The following is a 23791-nucleotide window of genomic DNA, read 5'->3' as shown; positions in this document are numbered from 1 at the left end:
ATGGCTTTGTAACAAGTTTCATTGTTTTTTAAGCGGAAGAAACTTCATGTTTTAAAATAAGAATTTTTACTTTTAAAACATTGAGTTATTTTACTTATTTTACTTGTCTAATGTCACATTAATATCCAAAGTAGCTTTAAAAGTAGGGTCACCCGGGGTAAAATGGGTATAAAAAACAGCATTTTTGATTTCAGTGACCCATAGCAGAAATATCATGAAATATAATTGTGTTTTTGTTCAATATTCTATACATTGTGTATCTTAGATCTAATTTGGACATTGTTTGTGTTAACTTTTTACTTTAAATTCAGTGTAAAGGGGTATACCTATTTTACCCCTGTGTATACTCATTTTACCCCGTGCTTCGGGGTAAAATGGGTATACACCGGGATAAAATGGGTATATGCTGTTTAAAGTTGAACTACACTAACTAATGGAGAATTTTTTTTTTTAATTGAGTATAATTGCATTGGAGGAAAAAAACTTTAATCCAATACAACCATAAAAAATGTTTACAGAACCAAATTTATGAACAAAAGACGCATTGGCAAAGACTCGCGTTTTGGCAGAGGCAGTATTTTTACAACTTTGTGATACCTGCACAACATCAATGTTGCCTCTCGTGGGGAACACATAGGATAGTTTGGCAGATGATTTTGTAGCAAACTTCTCAGTATATTCACCTTCAGCTGAGATTTCAGTGATTAAACCTTTGAATTCCACAAATTTAACAACGACCCTGTTGCCAATTGCTGGGATGAACAACTAGGAGAACCACTAATTTTCACTCCTACTTCATTAGTTATTTTATCAATTATTAATAATGCCTTTTTAATTTATTTAATTTATGTGTATTTATTTATTTTTTCTGCTTTTGTTTGTCTCTTGCCTGTTTGTGTACAATCTTGCTGTCACCTGCTCTGTAATTAAAACTTCTCCCACCTTTGTTTGGACTCTTACTTTTTTTTTTTTTTTTGTAAATTTTTCATTTCCTTACCAGTGCTAAAAAATGACTTTGAACCAAGAGGTATAGCAGGAGGATTTAGTTATTCAGTACAACTTTGCTATGAGACATAAGGATTCTGCTGTGATTGTATGTGAGGTTGTACTTAGACTATGTTCTGAGCATGGGAGGTTGGTAGTTTTAAAAGGAAATTAAAAAGACAGCGTATTAGCTATCAATACTTACTATGTTTTCTAATATGTAGCAATGAACCATATACATAATAAACTTACAGTAAATTACTAACGTACAGTAATCATGAACTATATCGATAAAAATCGAAAAATGTAATACCTTTAAGTACTAATTGCCGTAAGTCAAAGTAATTAAAATAAAACAAATAAATACAGAGTAATTATTTATAAAACTTTTTAAAAACATACTTTTAGTTTAAAAGATGAATAATATCTAACATTTGTCTTGCAAAGATAATTTAAGTTTTTTAATCTTCATGCATTCAACATCTTTAACTCGAAAATGTTGGCTATACCCATTTTACCCCGTACAACTAAAAGTGCTATAAAATTTTTGTAAATATTAAAATTTACTTATTTTTTGAGTTTTCTGTAAGAAAAATTCTTTTTCTATCAAATCCAAATAAAAAACTTCCGAAAATCTTCGAGTAATTTTTTTTAGAAAGAAGTTTATCACTCACTATAAATGCATTGTTTTGTGTTCTGAAAATTAAAACTGTTGCTAAGCCTGGTAAATGAGTTGCTAGATTTTTTTTCCTCAACTCAAAATGTTGCCTGACATGTAAACATTTTCATCATATTTTTTTATTTTCAAGAAATGTTGTCCAGTAGAATAAAATGAAGAAAAATGCAACTATACCCATTTTACCCCGGCTACCCATTTTACCCCGGGTCCTCCTACTCGTTTTTAATATTTCCATACGTAATTATTGAAACAGAAACCTTTTTGGCACTATGTAAAAAAAAAGGAAATAAGTGAAGAAAGAAATATTACCCCTTGCTACTCCAATTTCACCATCTGGATCCACCAATTCCAGTGCATTAGTAGGCCCTGAACCAATCCCAAGAGGGAAAGAAACATCATCACCTAAGATTTGAGTTGTAGTATCTCGAACACCAACACCACGCAGAACTCTAGGTCTTAAACGTAACCTATATTAAGAACGGAAAATACAAGTAAATGAATCAATTTAGACGTTTTTTTAAACGCAAATTAATTAACACAGAGCGATTAAACATGAAGCTGTGTCTCTATCAAAGTTTCACGCATTTTGTTTTGTGTAATGCTATATCGTTTAGGATTCCTTTTGAATCCTTTAAGAATTGTAGCGTCGTACTAACCTAACATTCTTTTAAACAAAAACTGGCCAACAACTTCACTACTTAGCAGTAAGTTACCAGACTTATGGCAGAACTACGTGTAATATACTAGGCAGACCGGTTCACATCCAGAGACTGCAGTTTCATTCTTATTAGAACTCTTAACACACAGTCTGGAATCTTTATCTTTACTAATAATAAAAATGAAAGTCTCTGTCTGGATCTATGTTTATCAGGATCTCTGTGACGCGTAAAGCGCCTATACCGTTTGGCCGATTTTCATGAAATTTGGCACAGAGTTAGTTTGTAGCATGGGGGTGTGCACCTCAAAGTGATTTTTCGAAAATTCGATTTGTTCTTTTTCTATTCCAATTTTAAGAAAAAAGTTCCGAGCAAATTATGACAACGTGGAAAAGCAAATTACCAAATTATCATAACGTGGAACCGTAACACGGGCAAGCATAGCAAATTGACGAGAAACTCATCGCCATATATTTGTAAATATACAGGCAAATCAAATGACCTTTTAATTTTCTACTACGAGCCAAGCCGTGAGGGTACCTCTAGTACTGAATAAACAAGCTAGAGACAGATGTCATCTCATTGAAGCTGAGAGTGCCAACAAACTGATAGATAAAGGAAATTTATCTCACCAGCGAGTGTCCTCAGCATGGTACGGTTTGACTCATAAATTGAAGGCAAAGTTTGGGATATTTAGCTATGAAATTCCTCCCTTAAGCCAGGACTAAGGCAGAATTGCATGCAATATACCAGACCGCCCGGTTATCACATGAAGAGACTGCAGTTTCGCTCTTATTAGAACTCTTCTTACTTATTTGAACTGGAATAGCAAATAACTGCATGACATTGTCTTCATCCTCGTACGAATCCAATATTTTGGAAAAAAAAAATAGTTAACAAATATCAACATTAATGACGCTCAAACGCCTCCTTACCCAAAAATATCGCTCCAATCGACGGACGGCGCTAAATCTGTGGCGTTCAATCTTCCCATACCATAATTATCAGTATTAACTTCATTATTTCTTTTTCGTTTTTTGCATCTAGACGCTCCAAATCAAAATCAGATGTCTTACATTTTTTTTCCTAAGTTGATCCATTTCAACAGAAATTAAGTTAGTAATCTATTAAGTTTCGATTAGTTTATTTACCTATCTATTTGTTTTATTTATTACTAGCTGCGTAGCCCGGCTTTGCACGGTCTACCTCGAAAATTAAAGGAATGACAAGTGACGCGTGTTCAATAACTTGCTTTAAATAATAGAAAAAAAAAACGAAGATACTATATATTTTTCCGTCAAAAAAATGATGCTAAAATTTCGTTAACGGCAAATCTTAAACTCCCAAATAAATTAAACGCAACTAAATTTCTTGATTTTTTTTTTTTTTCATGCTGGCAGTGCAAAACAAAAAAAAGGCGGGGGGGGGGGGGGGGGGGGGGGGGGGAATTGTCGAAAAATAATTAAAATGAAAAATATTTAATTCAAAGCAAAGGCAAGAATTTTATTTGTTCACAGAAGAGAAAAAATGCAAACGCTCTTTCTTCTCAATGGTTTTATTCACGCTAATTTAATTGAGCTCGTTGGCAAACGATAAATTTCCAGTTTGATATTGGTGTTCCATTTGGCTTAAAGATGCTTATAACTTTTTTTCCTGGTGATTTTACAGCTTATTTTTTTTTTTTTTTTTTTGTTAATTGAAGGAAATAAATCAACTTCAGAGGTATTTTTCTCAGGCTTTCGAATGGGACTTGTTTGGGAAACATCAAATTTGGAAAATTATTTCGGGTATGAAGAGTCATTTTATTCCATTTTCAGGTTCTAAAACAAAAATTAGAACGGTTCAGTTCTTTTTTGGAATTTGAAAACCCCTGCAAAGTAGGGTATTGAGATGGGGAAAAATGTCCGTCGGTCTGTCTGTCGGTCTGTCTGTCTGCGCCCCCCCCCCTAATAACTTTTGAATGAATAGTCCGATTCGAACAAACTTTTTTTTGTTCGAAAGATCTCGGCGAGGACACCTCATTCCCATAGTTCACTTTTTGATTTGAACTATTTTTTGTTCAATTTTGAACAGTTCAAAAAAACTTAACATTAGCGCCTACGGGGAAACTGAAAGTCAATGTAGATCCCGTACTTGAAGACGGATTTATTTCAAACAAATTTTGTTGGACATAGCTCTTGACGCCAGACTCCGACTCCGAGAATTTAGAGGCACCTGACTCCGACTCCCGTGCCCGACAATTAATCGGACTCCGATTCCCCGACTTCGGCTTTGACTTCGTAGCTTTGGCAAAAATTTATACACGGAGGACAAATGACTGACTCCGATTCTTGGATATTCGTCTCCGACTCCTTTATCCAGAAATGAGATTGACTCCGACTCCAACTCCGCAGCGATGGTTTTCACTGTGAAATAATTATTAGTGATATGATTTGTTTTTATTTCACTCTAAAGTTTTTATTTAGGTATTCAGTTTTCGGCGAATAAACTCGAAGTCATTTATGTTTCTACATAACGATATGCGCAGACGATTTTTTGTTTTTTTTTTTTTTTTTTTGACAATGAAAAGTATTTCTTTAAGTTGACATTTTATTGTTTTTATTTATTTTGGTAAGTGCATTAATTCATTCGCAACTCCAACGAACTATAGGGGGCACTGAAGTCACTGTCTAATGGCGGACTTAAAAACTAAAACAAACGCACATGGTAACGAAGAAAATGCTAAAAGTGTTGTGATTTTTGTTCGTACGTAAGATTTTTCGCTTTATTCTTTTTAAATTAATTTTCAAAGTCTTGTGGATATTCTGGCCCACGTAGAAATAAATGAGAAATCAAGAAGCATTACTAAACGTCAAAGATTAATGCAAACTACGTAGTTCGTAGTTCTAAGCAGCTATTTCCACGATGTGAATAAAATATGACAACGTATATAAAGTACAAATACAAAATGAAAAAAGGTTAAAAAACCAGCAAACAGCTGTTTCGGCACTCTAAAATACAAATGCCATCATCAGTGCAAATAAAAACGAAGAGAGGTTCAACCCGACTAAAACACAGTCGAGGCAAACATTGGAATGAGAGACGATTATAATTGGAATGAGAGACGATTTTATGGATACCATTTATAAGAAGCTATGTAGCTCAGCTAACAAAAATCAAACACTTGCTCCTGTGAACTATTCGAGTTCCGTTGTCTTACCCTTTTTTCCTAAAATCAGTCTTCAAATTGCCAAAATCTTAAAAAAGTTTCATTTTTCCGTCACTTTTTCTCCTGTTAATAAATTAAAATTTTCACAGCTTAAACACCCTGTTCAGAACCTTGACAAATGGGGCATTTATAGTGTTTCCTGCCAGTGCAAATTAGCCTACATTGGGCAGACTCGACGATCCCTCAAATTCCGGATAAAAGAACATGAAAACTACGTCAAAAAACAGGATCTCAAACGCTCCTCTATTGCTCAACATTGTTGGTCTTGTGGCCATAATTTTATTTTTTCTTCCGCCAAAGTTATTCACGAGTGTTCGTCCATTCATGATTTAGATTTTTGGGAGTCATATTACATATGGAAAAATGCTAATTTAATCGTCAATGATTTGTCTAGCACTCCCCCTTTTCCTAATGTTTGGAAGTCTGTTATTTGATTTATTTTTTGTCCGTGACGTTTTCTCCTGAGTGCAACTGTCCTCTGTAGTTCTGACGTAACCCTGACGTCATCGTTTCCGGTACTGCTCTCATATCTTTTACAACTCGTCTCTCATTCCAATGTTTGCCTCGACTGTGTTTTAGTCGGGTTGAACCTCTCTTCGTTTTTATTTGCACTGATGATGGCATTTGTATTTTAGAGTGCCGAAACAGCTGTTTGCTGGTTTTTTAACCTTTTTTCATTTTGTATTTGTACTTTATATACGTTGTCATATTTTATTCACTATGCAGTACAAAGTTTTCGACTACTTTTTATGTATTTCCACGATGTTGAATTCGATATTTATCAATTCTTGATAAAACTAAATAATAATTGTGGCCTGACAAGAACAACAATTAATGCTAGAAAATTCAATATGACATTACAAATTATTATCGAAAGAAGATGATACTTCTTTGCCTTGCTTGGCTAGCGTTTATTGTTTTGCATTTGTTGCTGAGTTATTTCTCTCGAATTCCCGAATCTGTTAATTTAAAATTTTTCTGTTTAAATTTTTCTCATTTCTGAGTTACGATTTAATTATGTCAAGTTATGAAAATCATCTACAGAATTCTTACGGATATATGGTGGTAGTTTTCTTTTCAGTTGATTGACCATTATTTCTTTTTACTTATCGAATTCTGTAATCTTACCACCATTTTATTCCACTCATGATAAAAATTAAAAATAAACTAAAAACGCGAAATCTCGCCAAGGCTGGTTTGCTCGCACAATACTAAAACTATAACCCTAAACAAATTTGGCGAAACCTTTCAGCTGAGAATAAAAGGAATAAAGTAAATTCTTTCTTGGTTATTCATTTTGTTCTACGATAATATATTCAAGAAAATATTTTGCATACTGTCCATTCCAACTAAATGCTGCTGTAAAATATGGTAAGTTTAATTAATTTAAGATTAAAAAAACCCCATATTCTTACAAATTCATACAAAACAATAAAATGTTTTACCTTGTATAACGTTATCCAAGTTTGTAAATCCAGAATTTTCGCTTTCACCAATTATTAAGGAAATAATGAAAACTAACATTATTTTGAGACGCTCGAGAATACTACTAAGGGACGAATTAATTTCTGTAGCTGAAAGCAAACTAAGACACATCGATTGCGTTAATAAATACTCAGAACAAACTGCCTGTGTTTACGTCAACAGACACACGTGGAACGCAACGTGGCAATGTTTTAGTTTCATTTGCAGTTTTGTAAATCACCGCAAGGTAGCGTATTCGAGCGCTGGAGTTCCGAATTTAAAAAATTATTTTTCGCCACAGGGGAAAAGAAACGTTTTTTTTTTTTTTTTTTTTTTTTTTGATATGATGTATTTATTTTAATAAGCTTATCAATTTTAATTATTATTTTTTCGTTTTGAAAACTGTTAAAGAATTTTTTTAAGGGAAAAAAGTGTATTAGCTGCTTTGTTTAAAAGGTGCTGCCTTTTTTTTTTCCTTTTTTTACGCATCTAATTTTTCTAGACTTGTAAAGAATACTTTATTCCTAGAAATTAACAAAAATATGTTTGAAACAATTCTCGATTTTAGCTATTTTTGAGAATTTTGATTAGGTACTAGAAAGTAGTATGAGTATACGGGAAAGTAGGCTCGTATAGTTCTAGACGGAACTTCTTGTTTCCTTTCAAAATTGAAATCCATATAAGTCTATCTTTGTTTACAATAGAATGTAGGGGGCTATTTCTGGAAATTCTCCGAAATGTGAAGTTTTGGACATGCAATTTTAGGCTACTCTTGTTAAATTTAATTGAACAGGAAAGAATATCGGGGCTTTCTACAAAAACTTTTCGACGTTGAACTATTAAAAAACGCAGAATTATCTTTGGTCACGTTAGAAAGGGAAGGAGGCTCAGTGATCTTAATTGGAAGCATTTCAAAACTGAAGTCTACTCGATCCAATTTTCGAGTACATTCAGTTACTATAACAAATCCGGCGACTCTGTTTCGGAATTCTTCTACATTGAAATTTTTAAAATCATAATCTTACAATATGTTTGGAAAGTTTAAAAGGAAAGGACACAGGTTTCCCTTGTGTTGCCTCCAAGATTTTTGAGTGGGTGTCGTGCCCTTCCGCTTTTCAGCCAACCTTTGACACTTAACTTAATCACTTCTCCTTGCCCCTTAAAAGTTTTAACATAACTTAACAAAAGCAAATTTTCTTCGAAAGGAAACGATTCACACAAGCCTGTCCTTGAAACGTCACTCCCTTGTTTTAATCACTTATCCACAAGAATCTGATTAGAATATATCTGATGTATTTAGAATTATTTTTGAAACTAAACATTAAAAAATAATTATAAAATAAAAACAAAAAACCCCGACTTTGTAAAAACTAAAAAAACTAAAAAGGAAAATGTATAAGCCCAGTAGTTTAGAATGCTATTAAGTACTACTGAATAACTGCACCATTGAAATAGTTTTCTATTCGTACACGGATAAGACATATCATAAATTCAAAAACAGAATAGAAGAATCAACAGTCGGGACCCATTCAAATTTTACGGGGTTCCTTCATTTAAAAAGGAATGGGCCTCGACTGTTGATCCTTCTATTCTGTTTTTGAATTTATGATATGTCTTATCTGTGTACGAATATAAAACTATTTCAATGGTGCAGTTATTCAGTAGTACTTAATAGCATTCTAAACTACTGGGCTTATACATTTTTCTTTTTATTTTTTTTCAGTTTTTACGCATCCGGGGTTTTTTTTTTAATAATTATTTTTATTTTACACTTTTTAGTTAATTTTCATTGGCTTAGTCATTATGCAATATATCGCAATCTTGTCATTTCATTAAGAAAGATAGTATCGTGAGGTTTATTAAGTAACTTGCGGTGGTTTAAACTACAGATAATTAGTCCCTCTAGGGACCTAACTCGGCTTAAAGCTAAACCTTTAGCAAAAATGTGAAAACTAATTCAACCACAGCTATATAAACAGCCTGTATAACTAACTCATGATGACGCAAGCTAGCAAACATCGTCAGTCAAATCTTTCTCGCAAAACTAAAAAAGCCTGTCGCGAAAGTATACGTAGAGAAACTCAGTCTCCTGAATCACGACAAAAACAAATGAGGTGAAAGAATGTCCGGAGCGAGGGTGGAAGTCCAACCCACCGCCTCAAGTGTGAGAAGCAATCGCTTAGACCACTCCGCCACTGACGCACCCAATTAGTAGACGCTAGTAAACAAAAAATTCAGGCAGTGAAAGCTACCTGCATTTGACTCACGTTGTGTCGCACGCAGGTAGTGAGCGACACAGCGACTGCGTCCGACACGATCCCGAACTAACAAAATGGCAACTGGTTGTTGATATGGAGAATTTTGATGACTGTCATGTGTTTAGTGACACTCTCAAGGTTAAGACAAATCAATTGACGTAAGAATTACCAAAATTATATAAACGGACTTACATACATAGACTGATAAACACATTACCCTCCTCTGCGTCGCGCACGCGCAGTCGGGTAAAAAGCTTTTCAATATTTTCAAAATAACTACTATCGAAAACACTTGGATATTGTATGCACCTAGTATACCAAAAAGTAAAAAAGGTACCTTTTTTATGTGCCAAAACTTCTATCAAACAGTGCCCTTTTATCTGACAGCGCACTGCCCCTTTTTTGGTCTTAGGGGAAACATTTTTTCTGAAACTAAAATCAATTTTAGATTATAGAGCAAATAAAAAGGTTACGTAACTCTCCCATGGAAATTTTTAAACATGAAACTTCAAAAGCTATCTTTAGTGACTTTAAGGGAATGGCGAAGGTTGGAAGACTTTGTCTGGAATTTTTTCTATATTTAAATAAAAAAAAAACACAATTGAGAGCCTTGATGCAAGAACCAGGTAAGTCCAGACTTGCGCACTGTTGGTAAGACCAACAAATAACACACCAGTGTCCAATAAAAACTCTATTTTCTTTCCTTCATTATTTACAACAAAGTAGAGGTCTGATCTTACATTTGTGTTCTGTTGTTGCACCAATCGGAACATTTATATTGTTCACACGCAAAAATAAATTTAAAAAAAAGAAGAAAAAGAACTTACCTGGTTCTTCCATCAAAGCCCTCAATATATAAAATATCGTTGGTGATTTTAAAAGAAAGCCTTGACGTTACCAAAAGTGGACTCTATTCCGAAGTTTTTCGAATTTGACTTACTAAAACCTCGACTTAAGGCTTTATTTGGAAACGATAGGAGAAGGGATGCGAGGTTCGTCCTCCTCGAATCTTTAATCATAAAACTTTTCTAAATTTGAAGTCAATTTCGAATCTTTTAGGGTATTAAAGGGTTCAAGGCTATCTTTGAGGACGTAGAAGTGTCAGGAAGTCCCCAGAGCTTTTTTGTCATTGAAGATTTAAAAATGCAATTTTTGGCTGTATAGTGCACGTTACGACTGTATGTACGTTAAAGTATTCACAGTCTTAAATTAAGTACGTGTACTCTCCCAGGAAATTTTTCAAAATTGAAGACCTAAAAACGTTTTCTACGCTATGTTTGATGACGTAAAGGGTTGGATTCTGGATCTTTCCTAGGAAATTTATAAACTTCAAGACTTCAAAATGGTTTTGGGGAAGTAATGGTAGATTTAGGAACTCTCCCTTTTGAGTTGAAATTTTGTTCTGTTTCGGATTCAGTTTATCGTAGTCCAGACTTGCTTCCCCGTATGCGATTCTGAGATGAAAGTACCCGTAGCGATAATTTACGATTGACCAATGAAATCTCTAGCCAACTTACAGCATTTAGTTGAATCTGTCACAACCAGCTGAATACATAGTGAATATTACAGCTGTCTTTTTCCAGTTGGCATGAAATTCAGGATATTGTCCTCTTATATTTGTTGCCCAATTCTAAATGGGCAGTCAACAATTTTCGTGGCTGCAGAGAGCAAGTTTTTGATTTCTCTCAACAGTTATTTTAGCCTTAAATTCATTTCACCATGAAATGGATGCATAAAGATAGCTGGTCTACGACTGAAATATCATTTACCGCAGTGGTGCCCAACCTACAGCCTGTGGACCTCATGGACCCACGAAGCTGATCTGTGTGACCCGTTGTATTCAATGTCATGTGAAACGTAAAATGTATTCTGAAAAATTTCAAACGCACTAATCATCTTTATCCGGTCTTAGGGAAGATTGATGCAAAATTTGAAGCCAAGTAGTCATATAGGTATTGGTTTTCAAAAAACAGATCCAAAGTTTGTATCAATAAAATAATCATGCAGTAACAATGGAAGCAAGTTTTGGTTAATAATTGTCTTTTATTTTCTTTGGTTTCCCATTCTATTTAGGAAAAAAATTACATTTATTCTGACCCGCGATATTCCTCTATCGTCTTAGGTTTGGCCCGAGGTAAAAATAAAAAAGGTTGGGCACCACTCATTCATAGCATCAATCTCAGTTCTCTAGAACTTTTTCCACTTGTTACTTTATGCACAATTTCGACTTGAATTTGGAAGACAAGAAATTAAGTTACTTTTTTAAAGAAAATTTGCTTTACAAAAAAGAGTCAACTATTTTAAGTTGGCCCCCTAAGCAGTTGGCCCAGTCGGGGATCCCCGACTAGCCGACCTGGCCAGTCTGCCCCTGTATATATATTAGTTTAGCAAATGTGGCTTTTGCCCATTGTTACTCTATATTGCATGTACTGGAGCTTAAACATTCTCTTTTAGTTAATAGTTAAAATTTTGGTCTTTTGACCATAATTAATGAATCCTCCACGGCTGATGAGCTCTGGATTCATACTTTATCTTTTCCTACCTAATAGCTGTTTGCATTTTTCCTTTTTGTCATCATTAATTATTTATAATTTGCTTAATATTTGGAATTCTGTTTGCTTAATTTTATATATATATATATATATATATATATATATATATATATATTAGGGTGGCCCAAAAATTTCAAATTTACCCTATACCCCAGGGCACCCACTATTTTTTTTTACCTTCGTTGATAGTAGTAAAGTGCCAAAAATTCAATGTCCTAGGTTGAGTAGAAGGCAGTGCTCAACATCGTCAAAGTTTTAAAAAATTTGTTATTTCCTTATTTCTTAAATATTGATTTCTGTATTCTTGTTTTCTTTCAGATGCTGTTTTTGTGAAAGAAATACCAAGAAAAATATCTTAAAAATATATAACTATCAATAGTTGTTTGTGAGGACTGTTTTTATACAAGACATTGTTTAGGACTTTTTTGTGAAAATATGGCTTTATCATCAATACGTCAAGCGGACACTATATTCTTGATAGGTATCAAAGATCTAGAACCAATATCTCGATTTAATCAGTTACCAACTATAAAGCAAGTCCTTCTTAGATTCCATTTTTTTCTCCAAAGGAAAAAATCGGTTCGAAATGCCAGTCACAGCACTGTAGAAGAATTAATTTTAGTGTGGCAAAAAACAGCTATCCCGATTAGACTTGTAAAACATTGTATTGATAAGCTTGAAAAATTACACTCTGAATGGCTTCTGTTTAAAAAAAATAAAGGAAGAATCTCTGATACCCAAAAGAAACGTGAAACACTATTTCAAGAGCAGCTAGATATGTTATTTGACATTGCTCACAATGATGCAATTACTATATGCAAAGTAGATGAAGACAGAAAATTTTTAATTGATCAGAGGACGGAAAGAAATATGATTATTTCATCAGAAGACAAGAAATACAACATGAAACAAGAAAGGAAATTTCAAAGAAAAATGAAAGAACAAAAGAGACTTGAAAAAGGGAATGAGCCAGGGTCCTCTTCCCTGATATCTCCAACTGTGACTATTTCAAATTCAGATGATGAATCAAGAGAACAATCTGATTCAGCCATAGATAAATCAGAAGAGATGTATAAGTATATGTATAAGCCACCATCTTCTTTTAAAAGAAGGGAATCCCAAAAAGACTAACAGAATGAACCAATTGCTAAGAAATCTTTATTTTCTAAACATGTCACAAGCGCATTAGATCGCAATAAGGTTTCTGATAGGGAAGCCTTTAGACTAATGGTCCCTATTGCATCGGCATTGGGGCATGACCCTAGTTCCTTGCCATTATCACGAAGTACTATTCAACGCAAAAGGAAAGAAGGAAGAAAAGCTGTGTTTGAAGAAATAAAGCAATGTGTTTCTTTTGACGATCCAGTTATTGTTCATTGGGACGGGAAGATTCTTCCTGATATTTTGGGCACTGATAAAGTAGATCGATTGCCCGTATTAGTATCTGCAGGTGCAGATGGTAAGGAGAAATTGCTTGGAGTGCCAAAACTTGTAAGGGGTACTGGTGCAAATGCAGCGAATGCAGTTTATAATGTACTAAGTGAATGGGGTTTGGAGAACAAAATAGTCGGCATGTGTTGTGACACTACATCCGTTAATACAGGGTTTAAAAATGGAGCTTGTGTTATGCTGGAACATAAAATTGGAAAAGAATTATTATGGCTACCATGCAGGCACCACATTTTGGAGATTGTTCTCAGTAAGGTATTTACTCTCTGTTTCGGACCATCTAGTGGTCCTGACATTCCTTTATTCAAAAGATTCAAGGAAGCATGGCCCTTCATACACAAAGAAAACTATCAACCATTAGAAAAAGCTCCTGGCAGTGAAAATTTAAAGCTCACTGCAGTAAATGCTTTATTAGTTGTCTTAGGAAGGAATAAGCAGCCCAGAGATGATTACATGGAGTTAATAGAGATGACTCTTCTAGCTCTGGGCCATACTCCATATAAAATTCATTGGAGAGCTCCAGGTGCAGTACACCACGCTCGTTGGATGGCGAAATTGTTATACGCCATTAAAATTCACTTGTTTCGTGAGGAAGACAGTTTCAAAACCACACAAAAGGAAAAATTGCAGTTAGAACGCTTTGTGAACTTTGGAGCTCTTGTATATGTAAAATATTGGTTTGAAGCCCCTATGGCTACAAATGCTGCTTGGGCAGACCTTTGTCTGTGGAAAGACATGACCAATTATGGAATTATTGATTCTCAAATTAGTGAAGTGGTTAAAAATGCCATAAAAAATCATCTTTGGTACCTCTCGGATGAGTTAGTTGGCTTAAGTTTATTCTCAGAGAAAGTTTCAAATGAGGAAAAGGTAGAAATTGTCAAGAAGATGGAGTGTGAACCTACTGACCGGAAGGTAAAGGGAGATTTGTCACTTTTAACTGACCAGGCCGTTTTGGCTGATTTTGCCAATACAAGATCATTGCAGGTGTTTGATAAATTGAAAATAAATTCACATTTTTTGACCACACATCCAAATGAATGGAACAGCAATGAATATTACATTAGTGGTAAACAAATCACAAAAAATATGAAAGTTGTTAATGATATAGCTGAGCGTGGTGTGAAACTTTTTGAAGAGTTTAATAAGCCTTTGACAAATGATGAAGAAGAGAAACAGTTGGTCCTGCAAGTTGTTGAGGCTAACAGAAAGTTGGTTCCGTCCAAAACGACAAAACAAGTAGCTGTTGAAAGTTTGAAGCCATCAACTTCAAAGCATTAAACCATGTTTATTTACCCCAACCAGTACTTTCCTATAAGATTTTTGTATTATTAATCAATATTATACAATAAAATAAACTAATTTACTACTACTCAGCTATTTGTACTTAATTTAAAACAATCCTCAAAATTTCCTATTTTTCAATTTTATATTTAATATTAAATGTCTTTGAGCACTGTCTTCCAATTGGAATATTAGCTTCAAACTTTGCCAAAATACTTGTTTTATTACTAGTAAAAAAATAGCGGGTGCCCAGATATGTAAACTAGTTTTGAAATTTTGACTATAAAATATGGGCCACCCTAATATATATATATATATATATATATATATATATATAAATCTCGTGTCACTATGTTTGTTTGGGGTAAACTCCGAAACTACTGAACCGATTTTTATTAAATTTCATACGTATCTGTAATTTGGTCCAACTTAAAAGATAGGATGGATTTTTTTAACTTTTATCGCAAATAAAATGTATATTATACATTAATAGTGTGCATTGATTGTTTGGTTCTGTAAATTCTTAATAGAAGGCGCTGTGAGTTTATTCATCCTCAAATTTTTTATTCTTAAGTTAATTAAAATTTACAAATGATGCTAAGTTACGAATATTGATGGTTATCAATAATATCGCCGTAGAAAGTAGGAGTATGCAGGCCACACTTTTCAATGTAAATGTCAAATTCTACAAATCAAGTTGAAATTGATAAGCAGCAAAGCAAGGGTCGTTCCATCCTCACCACTGCTTGTAAAAACGTATGAGGCTATATAAATGTCGAGTTTTGCAGTTCCATGAGATTCCTTAAATACTTTGTCAAATGTACATTAATAAAGGCTCTTATTAGGGCGCATTTAAGGTGCGAGATATGGACAAACTTGACGAAATGAAACGATGAGCAATGAGTGGATATATAAGTAGCAACGACGCTATCTGGCATAATTTAGTTTCCCCGTTTACGAAAGAGACCCTTCTTTACAGCATCTTGCAGTATATCTTGAAAACGGTCAACGAGTACATTTTATCAAAGATATTTTCTACGAAGAGCACTTGAACCACCAAAAACTACCCTATTTTTTTTTTCTTTTATTACATTGTCAAAAACTTAATGTGTATGGCCCGATTCTCAGCAATAAAATTATTTACCAATGTTAGGCGCTATTTTACATACACTGTAAACAAACCCGAAATGTCACTGATTTTTTTCGTGGAACATGTTGGGATTTCACAGGTCCTCAACAATTTTATTTGGAAATCAAGGATCTGCTTCAAAAAGTTTCTTAAATTGCTACAAACGTCATGAATGCAGACTGTTGCGAAAAATATTTTTAATTTCTAGTTTAAAGATTAACTGAGCGTATTTATTAAGTATATCGGCTTCTGTTCGATTATGTTCAGTCTACATAGACGAAGACCTCAATGAACGTTAATGAGCCTTTGGATTCCGTAACGTTGCAGGAATCGTAGGCGAGTTTGACTTACGGTACTTGCTTGCTAATCTGTCTTATTTTTCGCCATGCGTGCAGCATTATTTTTGGAGCTTTCATGGAAAAATAAAGAGGTGTCGAGCTTAGTATTCAACTTGCCTAAGTTCTTTCTGAAGGTCCAGTGACACGACTGACTTTTTGCCAGGGAGATTACTGAATTCTTCTAAAAGATTCCAGGATGAATTCAGGAAGGGTAATGAATTTTAGTGAGGAACTGACTTTACTACTGTCATCGTGGTCCGTCCAGACTGACGTGACACCCAATGGGAGGAAGTGAGTCACTGGATTCCGTAACTTTCCAAGAGTAACAAGCAAGTAGAATTCTTTGTGCGTGCTTGAAAGTCTTTCTTTGCATTGGCTATCGTTGCGATAATGTTTTTGGTTCTTTCTTGGTGAGTCGAAAAAAGTGCCAAACTATTACTTTTAATCTTACTTCGGTTCTCTCTTAAGGTTTCAGAGAAATAAGTGTCTCAAATTGGAGAGGTTTCGGGATGCTTCAGAAAGACTTCAGATAATTTTAGGAAGGTTTCTGACTTTTAGTGGAATAAGTTCCTACTTTTGCAAGGTATAATACTGGCAGAAATTGGGCGTTTTCGCTGCTCATTACTTTTCAGGACGTTTCTTAATTGCTTTTACAGTGCTGAATAAATCAAAAAAATCATGGAAGTCACGCAAACAAAGAACACATTAATCAATCTCGGGCATAGCTAAAATTTAAAGCCAAGACATTAGGACCAAAACTCCATCTAAAACAAAACTGTGCATCCAAAACAAAGTAAATGCTGTCTTTGCATTTGTTTTCGTTAAACATTCCTTAACAGACGGAAATATTTGCGAACCGTTAATTGTCGAGTGTTTAATGCATATCACGATGCATTTCGCGAATTGTAATTATTGGTAGCACACAATCATTGGGAATTGTATTTTCTAATGCAGGTTTTGCATAACGAGAAACAGTATTCGTCAACTGTTTAAGATACTTTTCACGACATAATATCCAACACAATCGTCATTTCTGTCTGAAAACTATAGAAATTTTATGCTTGAAGATGTACTCCATAGAGTTAAACAAACAGACCGACGTTCAAACCTAGATTTTACACCAAAGATGTATAATGAAACTTTTGTGTTTATTGAAGATTTGTGCATTTCAATTTCAAATTTGTTGTTTATTCATTATAGTGTAATATCATCTGATCAATTGGTCACCGACTTAGTTAACACTGATTTACAACGAGAAAAAACAGTGCACTGACGATGTCTTAGCTACAATTATTGTAAATAATAAGCCATTACTGACAGCTGAAAAAAAAATAAAATTCAGATTGTGCTGGCCGTTGACGCTGAACAAGACTATATAGTTGTCAATGAAAACAACGCCGTAAACATTCCAACTGAATCTTTAAATTTCCTAGATATACCAGGAATGCCACTATACGATTTCCGGTTGAAAACTGGTTCACCAATTATTCTTTTTCACAGTTTAAATCCACCTAGATTATGCAACGGTAAAAAATTCTTCATCAAAATATCAACAATTTTGACGGAAAAGTTCAAAGGAGAAATATTTTGTGTTGCCATGTAATCCATTAACAGCGCCATAACTTTCAAACACATTTGGAAGTCTTCAATTTCCGATTTGTTTAGCTTTTAAACAGACCATAAATAGATCTCAAGACCAAACTAGTATGTTGTGGCCATCACGAAACTTTCTTCTATATTTTTCCTTTTTCTGATCCCTCCCCATGCTTGACGAGGAAGTAATATTCCTAACAAAAACAAAATTACACATGCAAAAACTTGACGACCATCCCAATGTCTGAATTATTGTAAAAACAAAAAAAAGAGCGAAAATTGAAAATTACTTTAAAAGCCTTACTGGAATTAATTACAAATATTTTATTTATTAACAAACATAAGATGGCAACAGATGGAAAAAATTTTTTGACAAGTATACTTGTCAAAAAAAATTTTGTTTGATTCCGTTCGTTATTTCTTGAGATACAGCAGTCACAATTGACGAAAAAAAACGTTCTATAACTCAACCCCCGTTTGAGCTATTGACACCAAAATTGAATCAGCACCTGCTCCTGTTAGGGGCAACGTATGGACCAAATTTTTTTTGATTCCACCAGTTACTTCCTGAGGAATAGCAAGCACGCGTAACTCAAAAAACGTCCCATTGCTCCACCCCCCTTGAAGAAATTCGCTCCAAAAACCAATGAGCACAAGTTCACATAGGGGCACATATGTGTACAAAATTTCGTTCAATTTCATGCGGTAGTTTTTACTGTAGAGCGGCCACAAAAAACTGGTCACACACAGACGTGACACACACACATACACACACACACACACACACATACATACACACACACAGACAGACAGACATTTTCCAAAAATAGTCGAAATGGACTCAGCACACCTCAAAACGTTCGAATCCGTCAAAATTCGAAATTCGAAAATTTGCACGAATCCAATACTTTCTTCTATATATTAGACAAGATTTATTTCCCCCTTTATTTAAACTTTTGTTTCGCGTTTTTTACTGCCGCTATTTGTAGTTATAGTGAACTTTGGTAGTTGCTTGTTTTCATTTTTTCTGCAATCATTAGACATTATTTTTATTCAAAAATGTATTACCGAGGAGATTCATAGAAATGCCTCATAAATCCATGTCATATCGATCTCTGAAAATCCCACGTTACATTAGAATGGCATTTTTTTTCATTCCATAATAGGATGAGAGAAAATATATAAAAAATGGCGATATAAGGGAATGTATTTCCTTTATTTGTAAGACTCAATTTAAAAGCTCATGAATGATCTTCGCAACGAAATAGCTTTTGTGCGTCCGATACTTTTGAGCGCATGTGAGAACGGATGGGATGGAATCATAGGCGACTCGTGGGGGCAACTGCCCCTCCTTTTCAAAAACAAAGGGGCACTGCCCCTCCGTTTTTCTAACTTCAAAGTTATAGATCGACTGGAAAATGCTGGTGCTGATCGATTCACGTGTTTAAAGAAAGAAGAATTGACTTAATAAGGGTACTTTAAATGTTTGTCACATTTTTTGATGAAGATTAAATTGGAGCTTTGAATCGGAAGAAGGAAGTCTACTGTTGATATTTGTCTCAAGATTTCAGGTCGTGTCCCTAGGTTTTTTTTTTTTTGAGATGATCATTTAACCAACAACAAAAATACCATAGCCCAATTTTATAAAATTTAAAATAAAATAATAAATAAATAAATAAAGGCGCTGCCCACATCCCCCTCCCGTGATTTCTCTGACCCCCCCCCCCCCAAATTTTTTATGGACCAATCGCCCATGGATAAAATCGCCCCCCCCCCCCAAAACAGGCCTCTGGATCCGCCACTGCTCTATTGTCGCTATTAAAGAAGGGATATTAATTCCATAAAATCCTAATTAGCATCATTAAGCCTTAAAAATACACACACAAAAAAGAAAAGTTTCATTAAAATTTAAAAAAATTCGCCAGTGCGTAACGTAGTCGCCTGGTGAGTCTGGAGATATAAAATGGATTTGGTGGATTAATTTACATTTTAATAGCAGTTTTAATGTTATTTGAGCGTGTTGTTTCACTAATTTGGTGGATTAATTTTAACTGCAATACCCTATACATAGTATTTAATGATAATTTTACCAAAATTAGTTTGGCGAAGTTTTTACATTTTAATGCAAAATTTGTATAGGCTGCAGAACCAAGATGTTTGAACACTCGTCCCGACCGCATTATCATAACTCTGTCTATCGAATAAGTTTTTAAAATGTCATTTTTTTTGCAATTAAATTCATTTTCTTCAACGAATGCAATCTAATTCATTATTTATTTTTGCAATTAAAAGCAGCGTAAAAATGTAAAATAATCCAAATCCACTATTTATCAGAAAAAGGACCAAGGTGCCATACATTCGCCAGAGACTTGTCAAGTTCATAAAACTGCGTAAGATGTTTGCTTTATCTACATTAATAAGATATGAATTTTAATTCCGAACAGAAGATGCTACAAAGAAAATGTTTTACATGTATTTGGCCTTTCCTGGTAAAAAATAAATATTTTTTCGACGGTAACTGGGGGTAGGGAGCAGACTCTATTTAATAACTTTCTTTATTTAGTTACCAGATTGTTGTACATAGCAAAAATACCCGGCGTTGCCTGGGTCAGTAATAATTATGAGAAACAATCATTACTTGCCCTTGTTTTCTGTTTTAAGCGAAAGAATTTAAAACAAACCTTTTTGACGTGATTAAAAATCGAGCTTCTTCCTTACTCATTAAACTAAAATAGCAATAAGTATAAAGAACAAAATAGTATTCAATTAGAAACGAAAGCACAACATGTAAGCATATACAAATTTGAAAAATTTCCGAAATATGAAATTAAATTTTACATTTACATGTTTAAAAAGATTTATCTGTTAGTACTTTTTTTTTAAATCTAAAACCTTCTCTGTATGGCTATTGATGTACGAACTGTTTTAAAAAATGTAGCCGCCCGCGTTCCCCTAACACTTGCTTTAATTTTTTATTTTTTTTTGAAATTCCAATTTTTGTGGGCACTTGGTGCGGTTTAAAATCTTACCAAATTTGCGAGAATCATTTTGGGACACTTTCGATAATACTCCCCCTCCTTACTAATTTTTATTATACAAATATTGTTGCCAGATGCTGAGATATTTTTGGTCAAAATAAAATGGCGCTAAACGGTTTCATCCGAAATGTTTCCAAAATAAGTAGTAAAATTTGGCGATTGTTTAAAATCGTGCAAAAAGAAAAATTAATGGAAGTTTTTGTGCGGTTTATGGATTTGCCTAATTCAGTTGTTGAATTATTTTTACACAGTATTTTTTTTTTTTTTTTAATATCTTTGATTGGCGATATTTTGTTTATATGGTGAAAGCTGAGAAACATTATTACGTAGTCTTTGGGCTCAAAAACAGCGACAGTGGAAAAAACTACCAAATGCATCAGCTACCGAAATCTTTCTGAAAAAATTCTGGCGATATATCTGCTGGTTGGTTGGATATAGTGAGCTAGTGTCCAATCAGCATAAATAATAATAATAAACCATTAATTACATAAGTTCCGTTTAAATGGAAAATAATCAACCAAATCTAGTTATTATTAGCCAATCTTGGGGAAAAAAACGTTACTTTAAAATTTGACTTGAGAAAAGCCTCAAACAGTCAGACGAAACACAAAAACATTCAACAATGCTAACTATGAACTGGGACTTGAGATGATACACTAAATAATGAATTGGGTTGAGGAAAGCCTTCGAACATGGAACAAAAAAAGCTCATAACTCGTTTTTCATACAACTTAGAACTTTCTAACAGATGCCATCTTCAGCAGAAAAATAAGCACTTTCAATGGACATATAATTTTAATATGTGCACGTATTTTTTCACCGTCATATTGGGGCATTTATGCGAAAGTTTGGACAAATTAGAATAAAAAAGGAACTATCAATCGGATTTTTTTCGAACTGGTCTACAAACCTCCCCATTACCAAAAAGAACAAACGGTGAAAGTTTCAGCCAAATCTGCCGGGTAGTTTCTGAGATCTTAGGGAACAAATTTACCAAAGTCCATTTTTATATATATAGATATAGAAGAAAGTAAAAAATTTGCTCGAATCCAATACTTTCTTCTATATATTAGATATAGAAGAAAGTAAAAATGTCTACTTTCGTTTTGGACTTGAAAGATAGATGTTTCTCTCATTTTTTATATGTCTTTAATTTAGTAAATGTATTTTTTTAAAGAAGTTATTGATTACAAAATATAGGAAATCTGAGATGAATAAAATGTAGTGTACATTCTAAAAGTTTATGTTGATTTACGATGGTTTACGATTACGTTGGTTCGATATTTATTATCACTTTCAAGTTACTTTGGTTTTACTTTTGATTGAAGTCATACTTGCAGAATTTACTAAGCGTAGGTATTGTGCTTTTACCATTGAAAATTTAGTTTGTACTTACTATAATCTATAAGTACTTAACTTAGCCTAACACTCCCATTATCAATCTCATATGTTTTAAAATTGACTATAATATTTTAAGCTTTACTAAAAATATTAATTAAGATGTATCAAAATATTGAGCAAAAAAATATTTTAATCTTCTCGCCACAGCAACGCGTGGCTGGATCAGCTAGTATATATATATAAATCTCGTGTCACGATGTTTGTTCGGGGTAAACTCAGAAACTACTGAACCGATTTTTATCAAATTTCATACGTATCTGTAATTTGGTCCAACTTAAAAGATAGGATGGTTTTTATAATTTTTTTTTGCAAATAAAATGTTTATTTTACATTAACAGTGTGTACTGATTGTTTGGTTCTGCAAATTCTTAATAGATGGCGCTGTAAGTTAACTCATCCTCAAAAATTTTATTCTTAAGTTAATTAAAATTTACAAATGATACTATGTTACGGATATTGATGGTTATCAATAATATCGCCGTAGAAAGGAGGAGTATAGAGACCACACTTTTCAATGTAAATATCAAATTCTACAAATCAAGTTAAAATTTTGATAAGCAGCGGATAGTTCCATACTCACCACTGCTTTTAAAAACGTATGAGGCTCATATAAATGTCGAGTTTTGCTGTACAATGGGAGCCATTAGGCACCTTTGCCAATACGTTATTAAAGGTCCTTATTAGGTCGCATTTAAGGTAATTTTTATGGACAATATTAATAAAATAACGCGATGAGTGGATGTATGCAGCAGCTAAGCTATCTGGTCTAATTTAGTTTCCCCATATACGAAAGAGACCCTTCTGTACAGCATCTTGCAGTACATATTGAAAACGGTCAACGAGTATATTTTACCGAAGATATTTTCTACGAAAATTACTTGAGCCACCAAAAACGATCCTTTTTTTTAAACATGTTAAAACTTAATGTGTTTGGCTTGATTCTCAGAAATACAATTATTTACCAATATTCCACGCTATTTTACATGCAATGTAAAAAAAAATCCGAAATATGACCGATTATTTCCGTGGAACATGTTAATATTTCACAGGTTCTCAACAATTTTATTTGAAAATCAAGTATATGCGTCAAAAATTTCCTAAATTGCTACAAACGTCACGAATGCAGACTTCTCACTGTTGTGAAAAATATTTTTAGCTCCCAGTATAAAGATTAACTGAAGGTATTTATTAAGTGTATCTGCTTCAAGTAAGCTACGATCAGTCTGCATTGCGTAAGCTCTAAGAGAGAGAGTGAATGAGCCTCTGGATTCCGTAACTTTGCAGGAATCGTAGGCGAGATAGACTAATGGTACTTGCTTGCGGTTCTGTCTTATCTTTTGCCATGCTTGCATCATTATTGTTAGAGCTTTCCTTCAAGAACAGTGAGGAGTCAAGCATTTTAATCAACTTACCTAAGTTTTTTCTGAAGGTCCAGCGACACGACTGGCTTTTAGCTTGGGATAGTACTGAATTCTTCGAAAGATTCCAGAATAATTTCAGGAAAGTTAATGACTTTTAGTGATGAACTGACTTTACTACCGTCGTCGTGGTCCGTCCAGATTGACGTAACTCCCTATGGGAGGAAGTGATTCTCTGGATTCCGTAACTTTCCAAGAGTAACAAGCAAGTAAAATTCTTTGTGCGTGCTTGAAAGTCCTTCTAAGCAGTAGCTATGGTTGCGATAATACTTTTAGTACTTTCTTGGTGAGTCAAAAAATGTGCCAGGCTATTACTTTTTATATTACTTCCGTTCTCTCT

The 23791-nt window shown here is 33.9% G+C and overlaps 1 protein-coding gene across 1 annotated transcript in view; it reads right to left on the bottom strand.

Annotated features, from left to right (window-relative positions):
- The window catches only part of LOC129225814 (2-Hydroxyacid oxidase 1-like), a 71895-nt gene that overhangs the window by 24082 nt on the left and 24022 nt on the right, over window positions 1–23791 (bottom strand). Inside the window, exon 5 of the mRNA XM_054860325.1 lies at window positions 1973–2130. Coding sequence (XP_054716300.1) covers window positions 1973–2130 — 158 coding nt within the window. The remainder of the gene's footprint in view (window positions 1–1972; window positions 2131–23791) is intronic.

The sequence above is a fragment of the Uloborus diversus genome, chromosome 7, assembly GCF_026930045.1.
Source record: "Uloborus diversus isolate 005 chromosome 7, Udiv.v.3.1, whole genome shotgun sequence".
NCBI classification, from domain to species: domain Eukaryota; kingdom Metazoa; phylum Arthropoda; class Arachnida; order Araneae; family Uloboridae; genus Uloborus; species Uloborus diversus.
This window is presented reverse-complemented; position numbering and strand designations above follow the sequence as displayed.